At 40.3% G+C, this 12,900-nt stretch overlaps 1 protein-coding gene across 5 annotated transcripts in view; it reads right to left on the reverse strand.

The window, feature by feature from the left end:
* LOC121895047 (ceramide synthase 2-like) overlaps positions 1–12,900 on the reverse strand; it is a 43,209-nt gene that overhangs the window by 14,808 nt on the left and 15,501 nt on the right. For 4 of the 5 annotated variants that reach the window (XM_042407894.1, XM_042407885.1, XM_042407868.1 and 1 more), the window contains exons 5-6: positions 8,797–8,889; positions 3,133–3,153 (exon numbers count right to left, since the gene is read on the reverse strand). In XM_042407894.1, coding sequence (XP_042263828.1) covers positions 3,133–3,153; positions 8,797–8,889 — 114 coding nt within the window. The remainder of the gene's footprint in view (positions 1–3,132; positions 3,154–8,796; positions 8,890–12,900) is intronic. The other variant, XM_042407876.1, reaches the window with a different exon arrangement.

The raw sequence follows: 12,900 nt of genomic DNA on the forward strand, positions 1-12,900 counted from the left end.
GCCTTGGATCAGCCCTTAGTTATGCTGCTATAGGCCTAGACTACTGGGGGACTTCCCATGATGCACTGAGCTCCTCTCTCCTCCTCCTCCTCTCCATCTGTATGTATTCATGTAACATCAATGCATGTCACTAACTTTGCTTCTTCCCCGGAGTTTTTTGTGCTTTCTCATCTCACAGAAAAACCTGACTCCCAGGCCGAACCTTCGCGGTCCTTCACAGTCCTGATGGCATCCTTCCCTGGCTGTTGCTGCTTGTGCTTGTTGTTGTTTGTTGTTGTGATTGTTTTTCTTCTGTCCCCCCTCCCCCTTTCCCTCTCTCTTTCTCTCTCTCAACCCAACCGGTCAAAGCAGATGGCCGCCCACCAAGAGCCGGGGTCTGCTTGAGGTTTCTACCCGTTAAAGGGGAGTTTTTCCTTACCGCTGTCGCCAAGTGCTTGCTCATGGGGGAATTGTTGGGTCTCTGTAAATTAAAGAGTACGGTCTTGACCTGCTCTATGTGAAAAGTGCCTTGAGATGACTTCTGTTGTGATATGGCGCTATATAAATAAAGATTGATTGATTGACATCCAGATTAATTTGTGATATAACTTGTGACATCTGTATATACCATCAACCATATTTTATATTAAAGGCTACACACATTCACATTCTCTCTAATTGCAACGATATTCTTGCACTATTCAGCACATCAAGCAGGGGAATATCACCAGTTAATTCAAGCTCTGTTAATGTTTTTTCTACACCACAGCTGCCGTGTTGCCTATGTCAAGGATATGATTTTGGTGGGTCTAAATGATGCAAGGTACAAAATGCAGCCAGTGCTTTAAGAAAATATTGTAACATAACGCGTTATATTGCATGGCTGCAATAAATAATACCACAATTCGCTCACATTTTAGATGCATTCAGGTTTTATTATTGTGAAGTGTTTATATGACTATCTCTTTTCTTTCCTCAATGTCTCCATGGCATAACATTAGTTGGGAAGGATTCAGCAGAAACCTTACAGTTGTAGCGATCAGTGGTTTGACTCCAGCATGAGTTGTTTTGTTGTTTTTATGTCATCAGACAGCGAACAATATCTTCATAGTTCAGAGGTCTAATACTTTCATATATTTTTGTCGACACTGAAATTAATGTTCCAACAAACTGTTTCTATTGTAAAGTCTCAAAAGACACAGACAAATTAATGTGATAGAGAAGCGAAATAATTGGAATGTTTATTTCCTGGTTAGTCGACATGGGGACCTCAAAAGCCAACCCTACAAAACATCTGCCTCTATCACCAGTTAATTCAACCACCAGTTAATCCATCATACCAGCACGCAAACAGTTCCATTCATACTTTTCGGGGGTCCGTGGACACATACACATTCCACATGTGCACACTAAACAGTTCTGCAGCGTCATAACTTTCCAGCATTGTCAGTATTAGAAACCGCTGTGCAGTATTTTTCTGATCAGCCTTTCAATGCAATAATCTGCTACTCCAACCAGATTGCTGGATTGTATTTCATTGTCTTGCTGGCACTTAAAACAACATGCCCACACCAACACAGCCCCTTATATTGTTTTACATATCCTGTTTTTAGGGTGACTGTATAACATCTGTTCATTACAGATGAAAAATAGCCTCTTGGCTAACTCTGGTGCATTTACAGCAATGTTTATTAATGTGCACTGTCCCTGTTAAATAAACCAATACATAAAAATAAAACACACAGGACTGTTTTCAGCAAGGGCGAAATTGAAGTGGTTATGGCGTTTTAGACTTTTCTCTGACTTTTGGCTACTTAAAATAAAAATGTCCTGACAGCTCTGATGGAGCTCAGGATTCATTTATAAGGGCTGCTTTATTACAAACAATTCTGACCTCCTTATATACAGTCAATGGTGTAGATGTATAGCATAACACAGAACATTAATCACCGTCAGTTCCTGACCGATCCAGTGTTAATGAAGTTACCACTGCTGTGCCACATGTATAAATGTGTGCACGTGTGCAGCATCATATTTCTCCCCCTCCCTCCGACACTCCACGTTAAGTTCCACTTATTGTTAAAGACACCCTATCATTCCAGTTGCCGTGTGATGCTGCAGGTATTTAATAAAGTCAAAGGAAAGAATCTGACACACAGCCAGCTGTGGGCGACATACAGAACATCAGTACTTCTGCATCATCCTGGACTACATTCAGTGACACCTGAACAACATTACTGTAAGATTGAGACATTAATCTGACATGTTGCAGACTCGCCTGAGTAACATCAATAGCTGTATTTTGACATATGACATATCAGTAGACTATATTACAAATGCGAAATACTAGAGAATTAAAAGAAGCAAAATACATGAAACTCTGTGTGTGCGCACCTCTGCTAATTAAAGACACGCAATTTGAGGCTTTTGTGCTCTCTGCCTTTAATACATTCATGACCTGAACCCTTGTCATGTGCAGCACCATATTCTCACCCTCCCTCCGATGTGACGTTAAGTTTGACTCTGTTACATTAAAATACCAGTTTTGAGGACCAGAAATATGTGGGGCTTGGCTCAAACCATTTGGGGCTGAAGCAGTGGCAGCTCACAGGACCTATGGGACGTACCCAAAGCTTTGGCACCGCACTCACAGCTGCTGTGTTCATTGTTGCTGTTGACATGAACACAAACAAACCTTTGTCTTTTTAGCATGAGCGTTGCAATAAAGGGGCATTTGAGGGGATACAGTGATTCGCAACTTAAGAAGAATGTGAGGAGGGTAAAAGGGGGGGGGGCAATGGCCTCTTACTTTCTATTGTTGCTATGGTGGTTGCTATGAACGCTGTTATCACTGAAATCACGTAGTTGCATGTTAAAAAAAATAATTGGTAATTGTCGGTAACCTCTGAAGGTAACTCATTTTGCTCACCATTTCCACTAAAAAAGAAAAAACAAACAAAAGGCTTAATTTTATCTACTGAACCTTCAAAGTGCTCTCTGAAACTAGGCCTGGGATGGCTTGTGTCCATGAAATAAGAAAATTAAAGCTTTGTCGTAAAGCTAAACCAAATACATCATTGGAAAGGTCTTGGCCTGGGGAGTAACATATGTCAGTATGAAGATTCTGCATGGCTCCTGCTTTGAAATACTGACCTTTGAACCTTGACCTTGTTGCTGTGAAAGAAAATTGAATAGTAGGTTATCATTTTATAAATTTTTTGTATATATGTTACAAATGTTTTCAAACTAAGGAGTCAATGTTTGTTATCAACTGAATGTGATGTAATATCATTGTCATTTTGGGGACACATGTTGGTGAAGAAAACCTACTCCTAGGCTAGTTGAACTCTTGAACCTGTTTCTATCTGAGGGTTGCTTGCTGACCTCTGGGGTTAGCTAGAGATATCTTTGTCTTAAGCCTACTGTTTTAGAGACCATGCTTGTTTGTAAGAAGGTGTAATGGTTTGTGGAAGTGTCCATTTAGGGACCAGACTGTTTTTAGCTTTGCTTCTGGAGAGGTATAAAGCTGTCTAGTTTGAGTTCACAACCTTTAGAGAAAGGACTGGCTTTAGGGAAAGGGCCAGCTGAACAACATGCTTTCTCTCCAAAAATACAAGATGATTGTATTTTTGTTTGTGTTTGGACATTTGTATAATTGTTACTGATGATGTGATGGATTGTACAGTGTTTACAACTGCTTCAACAAGTAACAATGTTTAATGCTTTCTTTATGTCTCTGTGTGCCTCTTTCTTGAGAGTAAATTTCCACAACATTGCATGTTTGAAGGCTTATAATCCACAACTCCAGTCCACAACTGGAGGTGCTGTCAAATATGGGTAAAATGTGGTTAAAATTAATTTTCACCTATTAACAATTAGATATTTAAAATCTGATTACACTAATGTGTTTACCATTCCCTCAAACTCCTCTGTATTTTTCCTAGAATTAGAAGTTGTAAATACTGAACTGAGAGTACACTAATATTTTTTAAAAACTACAATTCCCTAGAGCTGTGCCATGAAGCTTAATACAAATCAGCACCACAGTTGTAGTTCTACCACCTTGCAAAGCAGGGTTGTAAATAGGGTTGTAAAAAGATATAAACACTTAATTTATCAAATATCTAGTACAGGCGAACCAGTAATTACACTGCGTCTAGATGATCTATGTTAAGAAAAAGTAAAGGTGTTGATTTATTTCAGATATTTTAGCCAAAACAGGAGTCGAACGTACCCAGTCTGCCCTCAACACAATGCCCTTCCATGAGTCACATCATCCAACGTTGTGTGCATGTATATGTGTGTGTGTGTGTGTGTGTGTGTGTGTGTGTGTGTGTGTGTGTGTGTGTGTCTGTGTGTGTGGTCCAGGTATTCCTCACGTTGTGGGGATGTAAATCTGTTTACACAGTCATGTTGGGGGGACTCACCTCCCTTATGGGGACAAAAAGCAAGTCCCCTTAACGTAAATCATTAATTTTAGGATGAAGACTTGGTCTAAAGTTAAGATTAGTTCAGGGTTATGTTAAGGTAAGGGTAAGGGTTAGGGTTAGGCATGTGGTGGTTATGGTTAAGGTTAGGATAAGTCTCCAGGAAATTAATGTAAGTCAATGTAATGTCCTGTGAAATGATGGAAACACGACTGCATGTGTGTGTGTGTGTGTGTGTGTGTGTGTGTAATCTTAATCAGTTTGGAATAAATTCAGTGATTAAAAGTAAGTAGCAGATATAATAGTAAATCAAAGTTTTGTAGCTTAATGCAAAGCTGGCTGCCTTCATCTCCATAGTAATGGTCGATGAGGCTCATGGGTAATGTAGCCACTTAACAAAAAAACGTAGTTTCTCAGAATCGAAGGAGAAATAATTAAAACTGGTGGCCTTAACATTAACCTATCGTATTTCTGAGTTTTCAAGAACACGTGTTTTGTTGTGAAATGTGTAGTGGTTGGTGGAAGCAGGTAGCTCTCTGGAGAGCTAATATCTGCAGGGTGTTTCTAGTCGGATAGTTGTTGTGTTGTGTGATTATGCTGGTTATTTGTTGACGTTAGTGGGAGTGAGGCAAGGCACTTGGGAGCGTGCAAAAATGTCACTTCCATTGGATTTTCACAGAAAATCTGGCCCAGGCCCTTCACATAGAAATCAGTCCACAGGCTGTAACAGACAACTGAGAAAGTTGGGGAAGGTCTCATTGTTTACGTTACATTACTACCAGTTCACTCATTGGCAATAAAAAACGATTAATACATGTAAATTGCTGCACAATTCTACGTATAGAACCTTTAAAATAAAACCTGAACATGGTGACAATTCGGAAAATACTTCCAGGAGGGTCCTCTGGTCAGCCAATTGCAAAGCTTCAAATTCTGGATTCCAATTTCATTTCATCCTTGGGGTGTTCTAAAATCTATGTTTTTTTATTGAAAGAACAACATCAACAACAGTTACATAAAATAACACAAATAACATAACAGCTCAGATAACTTCACAATGCACAGACAATGATTCAAACAACATGCAACTATGTGGTTTCAGTGATAGCAGCGTCCATAGCAACCACCATGGCAACGATAGATCCTTCCAACACACAAATAAGCCTTGGACTTGGGATGAAACCCTCCATGCATTGTAAGGAGCTTTCTTGTCATGATATCAGTGGCCTCTATCTCCTCCTTTGGCCAGCTTATTATACCAGCGGGGTATCTGATGACTGGCAGGGCATACGTGTTGATGGCCCGTATCTTGTTCTTCCCATTCAGCCAACTTTTCAGGACCTGCCTTACTCTATGTAGGTATTTGGCTGTGGCTGACTTCCTTGCGGCCTCCTCAAGGTTCCCATTTGCCTGCGGGATCCCAAGGTATTTGTAACTGTTTTGAACATCTGCAATGCTGCCTTCTGGCAGTTCAACCCCCTCGGTCCTGATCACCTTCCCTCTCTTAGTACCATCCGACCACACTTATCTAGTCCGAATGACATACCAATGTCGTTGCTGTAGATCCTGGTGAGGTGGATCAGTGAGTCCATGTCTCGCTCATTCCTGGCATACAGCTTGATGTCATCCATGTAGAGGAGGTGACTGATGGTTGTTCCACTTCAAAACCAGTACCCCTAGCCACTCTTTGAGATGATCTGGCTGAGGGGGTTCAGGCCTATGCAGAACAGCAGCGGGGATAGTGCATCACCTTGGTATATACCGCACTTGATGGTAACTTGTGCAATTGGCTTTGAGTTGGCCTCCAGAGTCGTTTTCCACAGCCCCATTGAGTTCTTGATGAAGGCTCTTAGTGTCCTGTTGATGTTGTACATTTCCAAGCATTCCAGTATCCATATGTGTGGCATTGAGTCATAGGCCTTCTTGTAGTCAATCCAGGCAGTGCACAGGTTGATCTGCCTGGTCTTGCAGTCTTGGGTGACTGCTCTATCGACCAGTAACTGGTGCTTAGCACCCCTGGTATTACTACCCATTCCTTTCTGGGCCCTGCTCATGTATTGGGCCATGTGCCTATTTATCTTAGCCGCTATGATGCCTGACAGGAGCTTCCATGTTGTACAGAGGCAGGTAATTGGCCGGTAGTTGGATGGGATTGTGCCTTTCTGGGGGTCCTTCATGATCAGGACTGTCCGCCCTTGGGTTAACCATTCTGGGTGCGTCCCATCCATCAGCAGCTGGTTCATTTGTGCTGCCAGGCGTTCATGGAGTGCTGTCAGTTTCTTTAGCCAGTAGGTGTGGATCATGTCCGGGCCCGGTGCTGTCCAGCTTTTCATACCTGACACTCATTCTTGGATGTCTGCCATTGTAATGGTTACTGGATCTTGTTCTGGGAGATTGCTGTGGTCTGCCCTTAGATCCACTAGCCACTGAGCATTGGTGTTATGTGATGCCTCCTTCTCCAATATGCTCTTCCAGTATTGTTCAGTCTCAGCCCTGGGAGGATCTGTTCTTGTGTTATTACCTTGCCACTGAGAGTACACTTTGGATGGTTCAGTGGAGAACATCCTATTAATTCTCCTGGCTTCTGATTCTCCTGTGTATCTCTTCAGGCGGGTAGCCAGAGCTTTGCTTGGCAGTCTCCAGTGCCTCAGGTATAGACAGCTTGTTGTACTTCCTGGGTATTCCTTTCGTCCCCACACCTTTCTGTAGCTCTGACAGTTGACTGACTTCTCTCCGTGTTGCCTTGATCTTGGCCTCCAGCCTCCTTCTCCATGGAGGGTAATGTTCTTTGTGGCTCATGGTGTTCATCTTGTAGCCAAGCATCTCTAGGATCACTGTTGCTGTGGTGTATATTAGCTGATTGGTCTCAGTTACGGTCCTAGTAGGGATAGTACGTAGCGCTGCATTCACATCCTCTAGCAGACTTTCAGAGGATACTTTGTCACTTAGCCTTGGTAATCGGCTACAGGGGTGCTGGGTGTCCAGCTTACTTATGATAGTCATTCTTAGGTCAGTTGCCCTTGTGTTAAGGTCGTAAGGGCTGGTTGGGGCTTGGTACCCAATCTCGGAGTGTGGGGAGGATGATGATATCTCCCCTCTGACCTGTCGTCCTGGCTCCCCCTTGATGTAGCATGTTCATTGTACCTCATCAATCTCTAGTTGTGATAGCAGTTGCCGTTTGCGGATGTTGGAACATTGAGCTAGTAGTTGTTTCTTTGTAAGCTTAGATGTTGGGTTTCGAAGCATCCATATATCCCACAACCTCTGCATGTAGCCCCTCTCATCGGGGTTAGTTGTATAGTAGCATTCCAACAGATCCCTATTCTCTGCTCTGCTCCATCTATGTCTTGTTCCAGTAGCCCATTTCTCATCAGGGTGTCCTGGTTCCCCAACACCTAACGCGGACCTTGTTGACAGGTAGTTGGTAGTGTATATATATATATATATATATATAGATAGATAGATAGATAGATAAGACAGTGCCTCCTTCCTGTTAAAAAGACAAACAGTGCGTCCATCCAATCGGCGATGATTCTTGTCGATGGGAGAGCATCCAATCAGCAACAAGCTTTGTCGATAGCAGGTACCTACCTTTTCTGGTAGAAGTTAATGTTGTTGCGTTGTCTGCTTTTGCGGTTGTGTTTTCTGCTTTTGCGGTTGTATTGTCTGCTTTTGTGGTTGTGTTTTGTTATTTGTTGTTGTGTTTTGTGATTTGTTGTCGTGTTTTCTCTTTTGTTCTTGTGTTTTGTTATTTGTTGTTGTGTTTTGTTATTTGTTGTTGTGTTTTTTGATTTGCTGTTGTGTTTTGTCATTTGTCATTGTGTTTTCCTATTTGTCATTGTGATTTGCACTTCAGGGTCACCGTACTTTCGTGAGAGTTACATGATGGTTTGATTGTCCTCTCATTGAAAACATTTTTTGTCAGAATTTGAGGGGAAAATATCACTGAAGCCAGAAGCCACTGGTACCAGAAGCTCAAAACAAGAATTACTAGCAACAGCAAAATAAGCTGTTTGGCATTAGCAGGGAAGATTTGGCAAATTTTTCATGGGCGCAACCCACATACTCAGCTCTGCTGCTCATCCCACAAATGCATGTTCCCTACAAATGTGGCACCATTTAAAAGGGAAATAAATAGGCTTTCCAACAGTATAAGATTTATTGCCAAGTTTATGATGACAAAGTATATGAATGTGACTATATTCACATATAATTTGAGAAACATTAAAATTCCGCACATACTCTGTCAAAACTTCACATTACTTCTACCTCTAACGACATACCTTTTTTAAATTAGAATTGTTAATACAAAAGTAAGCAGATAATTATTCATCAGGAGTGCAGGAGATTGAGCCAACTTAATTTCTGGCCTCTAACAACAACTACTCACCTTTCTCTTGACATCAAAGGCAACGCTGAAGAGAAGAGAGCCATAGAAGCTCATCTCCAAGATGTAGTACCAGTACTGAGACTCCAGCATGGACTGCACAGAAACAGAGACAGAGTCAGAGAGATGGGCATGTAACATGGAGCTACAATGACTCTCAGTCACACAGAGAAAAGGTTTTTCCCTCATGGCTGTGCTCTTTGTCCTAACTCATTTAGCTGAAAGGAAGGGACTGTAGAAGAATCTAGTGTTCACTCTGAGATGTCATATTCCACTCCATTTTTCAAAGGCAAATACAGGCTGATAATGAAGCAATGGGATCATACATACTCCCACTCAGGGCCGGCTAAAGGTATAGGCCATATAGGCAGTCGCCTAGGGCGCCACCTTGTCTTGTGGGTGCTGGTCAACCTCAAAAGAAAAATAAATTAATAATGACTCGCCCATGGGCGCCCTTCCTCATTTTCTGCCTTGAGGTAAAAAATTAACAAATACATAAAGAAAGACAGAAATACACTTTGCACCCCTGTTCCTCACAATGTTTCATCTGCCCTGCACCTGACAAAAGAGGGATAATGCATCACAGACAAAGTCTGTGACGGGATGTCAAGAGGCAGATATTCACATTTTAGTTAATAATGAAAAGGCCAAAACCTTCAGGTGCGCCTGGAAGAAAATGGAGAAAAGAGGAGGAGAAAAAGAAAGCCCAATATAGAGGTATGTCGTCTTATGTTAACATTAAAATGCCATTTTGTGTGTAACTAGCTAGCTAAGTAGCAATAAAGCTAATGCTAGATAATGATGCTATGATAGCTGCTGGACTCAGAAAACATTACAGATTGAAAGATATTAGACTGAATTGCAAGCCAGTAGCTAGTTATCTGGATAACTGCTCCTTCCTAGAATGTAAGGCATTGTGCTGAAATTTCAGTGACCAGTATCAGTGATAATGGCAAAAACTATATCCATAAAAACAGATTTCTGCACTGGGTTGCACCAGCTATGTGTAAGCTGGCATGAGGGACTTCGCACCATAGCACACTGTAGTAAGCTGGATCGATACTGAAATATCATATCAATAAATTAGGTCTCTACTGCATTACTGTGTTGTAAAATAGCAGCAATTAATGAAAAAATGATGCTGTGCCGCAGAAAAACTGCTGTTTTTACCATCACCATCCGTGACATTTCATGATTTACACCTACCCCAGCAGCATGTGTGTAAATATTTCGTTGTTACTTAGAGTTATGTTGTAACTTATCTGGTGGTGCAAGCTTTTCTTTTAGTTATGGATAAATATCTACCGTCCAGATGCACTCAGGAAATATCTACAGAAGTCCCCAGCTGCTGGGGAAGTTACATCTGATCTCCCATCTACACGACTCTCTGAAGCAGGTCAGTTCAGCCAGTTATCTGTGGTCTCTGTGTAATTGATAATACACTGCTATGTTATCATTATTATTGTTGTTGTTGTTGTTGTTGTTACTGAATGTTACAGTTACACCTTGTTACTAATTAAATGTAGGTCTTAGTCAAATTGAATGAAGTTTATTTGTACAGTGCTACTTTATATGCAGTAGAATGGCACAAAGGAATTAGTGCAGTGGTGTAACAGTATGGATGTACTGTATGTTTGAATACAGCTGCAGGTCAAGCAACATCTAACACCATATCAAGCACTTCAGCTACCTCCAGTGAAACAAAGCCTGCAGCAGGTGAGTTCTGTTCATTGTATATTACAGCTGCAGTTATATAACTAATGTCAATATGGCCAAATCCAGATACATTTTGCTATAATTCTATCAAATATTCACAATCAGTTATGAACATACATAACTCATCCTGTACATCTGTACATTTTTGTCCATTTGTCCACAATAGGATGCAAGGGAATCTATTTTTATTAAGCCAGTACTTTGGCCAAACCTTTTCTAACCTTCACAGTGACAGAAAGCCATGGGAATTGCAGCTTGCACACACCCAGCAGTTTTGATGGCATAAACTTTACTTTCATTTCTTTCATTTTTATTTATTGATTCAGTTTTTTCGGTTTTTCATTCACTTTTAAGGCAATATCACCACCCACTGGACCTTTTTCAAAAAGAATGTTTTCAAATGAGCTAGAGCCACACTGCAAAGTTTCAAGTCAAATACCAATATGATCTATTATTAAATGGTTTCTTACATACATGCATTATCATGGTAACACTAGCACAATAAAATACATTTAATCATAAATATAATTTCTATAGTAAGTAAGGGAATATTGCTAACTTAAATACTAATCAATATTAGACTGCAACCATCTATATTTATTCAAGTTGTCTACAGGACACAGTAAAGGTAGAATAATTTATTCCCATCAAAAATAATTTAAATCTGGATTCCTGACCTTTTTTCACTCATGTAATTGAACAGTACTGGTCAACCGTTATCTATAATTTATGCTTTAGATCATGTGTTGTAATTTATGAATCATTGTGTGTCCTTACTAAAGGATTACTAACTATATTTGCATGTATGTTTAAATTTGCCTGCAGGTATAGGAACAACAGACACAACATACACTGTTACTATTCTACAGCCTACAGACACCATCAACTGGAACATATCTTGAGGTATGAGAGTCCATCAAGACAGCACCTATAGATCCTGCTGACTGGCCAGCCCTGTCTGATATGATGAGTTAGTCAGTAGAGGGTCATATCAGGTACAATAAGACTCTGTATTTCCAAAATGACAGGATGGGAGAAGTTCCCAACACCACCACTTTCACAGAAAATTAGTGGATGGACAGAAAATCAAGAGCATCTGGGTGGTATATTCCAAGCAAAAAAATGTCTTTACTGCTTCTGCTGCAATCAATAATGGACTTAATGACTGGAAAAATTGCAGTGAAATACTCAAAACCCATGAAAACAGAAAACACTCTATACACGACATCATGGAAGGAGTAATCTATGGAGTGTAATCTATGAATAATCAAGTGCCATAGTCTTGGATGTTACTAACAGGTGGTTGGTAGTATTTAACAATTTATTCATTTTTGATACAGGATTCGTTTGTTTGAGAAGTAATTTTAATTCATAAAAAAGTAAGTATTTTGGTCTTGAAACCATGGTGGTGTCTGATTTTGTTGTCCATATTTTTACTGTAGAATGAGTGGGTGGTGACGAGGCAGCACTGGTGGGGTAACGTGGTTGGGGGGAGGGGACACCAAATCCTAATCTTACCTAGGGCACCAAAATGGCGAGAGCCAGTCCTGCTCCCACTACAGTGCTGAATGACATCATGAGAGTCAATTTGACAAAGAACTGCAGCCAGAATATCAGACAGATTTATATTCCTTCCATTCATAAAAATTTGAGCACAGCTCTGTTTCTAAATAAAGACACAAGTGTTGTTTCATTTGCAGTCAAAGTAACAATTTACAGGTTTTATGGAGAAGAGAGGCTATAAAATGTGTGCCATTGTATCATAGTTAAATGACCAGGGGACACACTGTTTATAAATGATGAATAAAATAATCAACCCTGCCCCGAATACTCTATGGTTTGATTGTACTGTAAAAGAAATACACAGAATTTTTGGTTGATAGTTCCATTTGTCATCTTACCTGATGCAAGTGATATGAGTGCAGACACTGACATTAATAAGTGTTTTCAGTACAAAGAGCATTCACAGTGGAGAAGTGACAACGTAAAGTATATCAGAAAGTGACAATAGCTCAAAATTGAGTTTAACTGTCATTTTTGTAGGCTAAGATTTCTTGTTAGTCCAAAAAGGTAAACTACATTAGTTTATTGTATAGCAGTGTCATGATGATGTTATGATGAGCTTTGTGAGCATAGTATTCATCATATTATCACAGTACATGCTGATGAGGAAAGTCATGTCACCAGGAGGTGGAGAATTCAAATCTGATGCAAAATACTAAATACTTACTCTATATACTATACAGTACATACTACATGTCACAGTATACTGTTTTTGCAGCAAGTATATAACAAATGAAGCCTACTACATGCCTAATACTAAATGAGAATGACAAAACCTTCTGTGATGGACGTCATATAATCTGCGACCTCAGACAACAGACTGATTTA

The sequence above is a fragment of the Thunnus maccoyii genome, chromosome 1, assembly GCF_910596095.1.
Source record: "Thunnus maccoyii chromosome 1, fThuMac1.1, whole genome shotgun sequence".
NCBI classification, from domain to species: Eukaryota; Metazoa; Chordata; class Actinopteri; order Scombriformes; family Scombridae; genus Thunnus; species Thunnus maccoyii.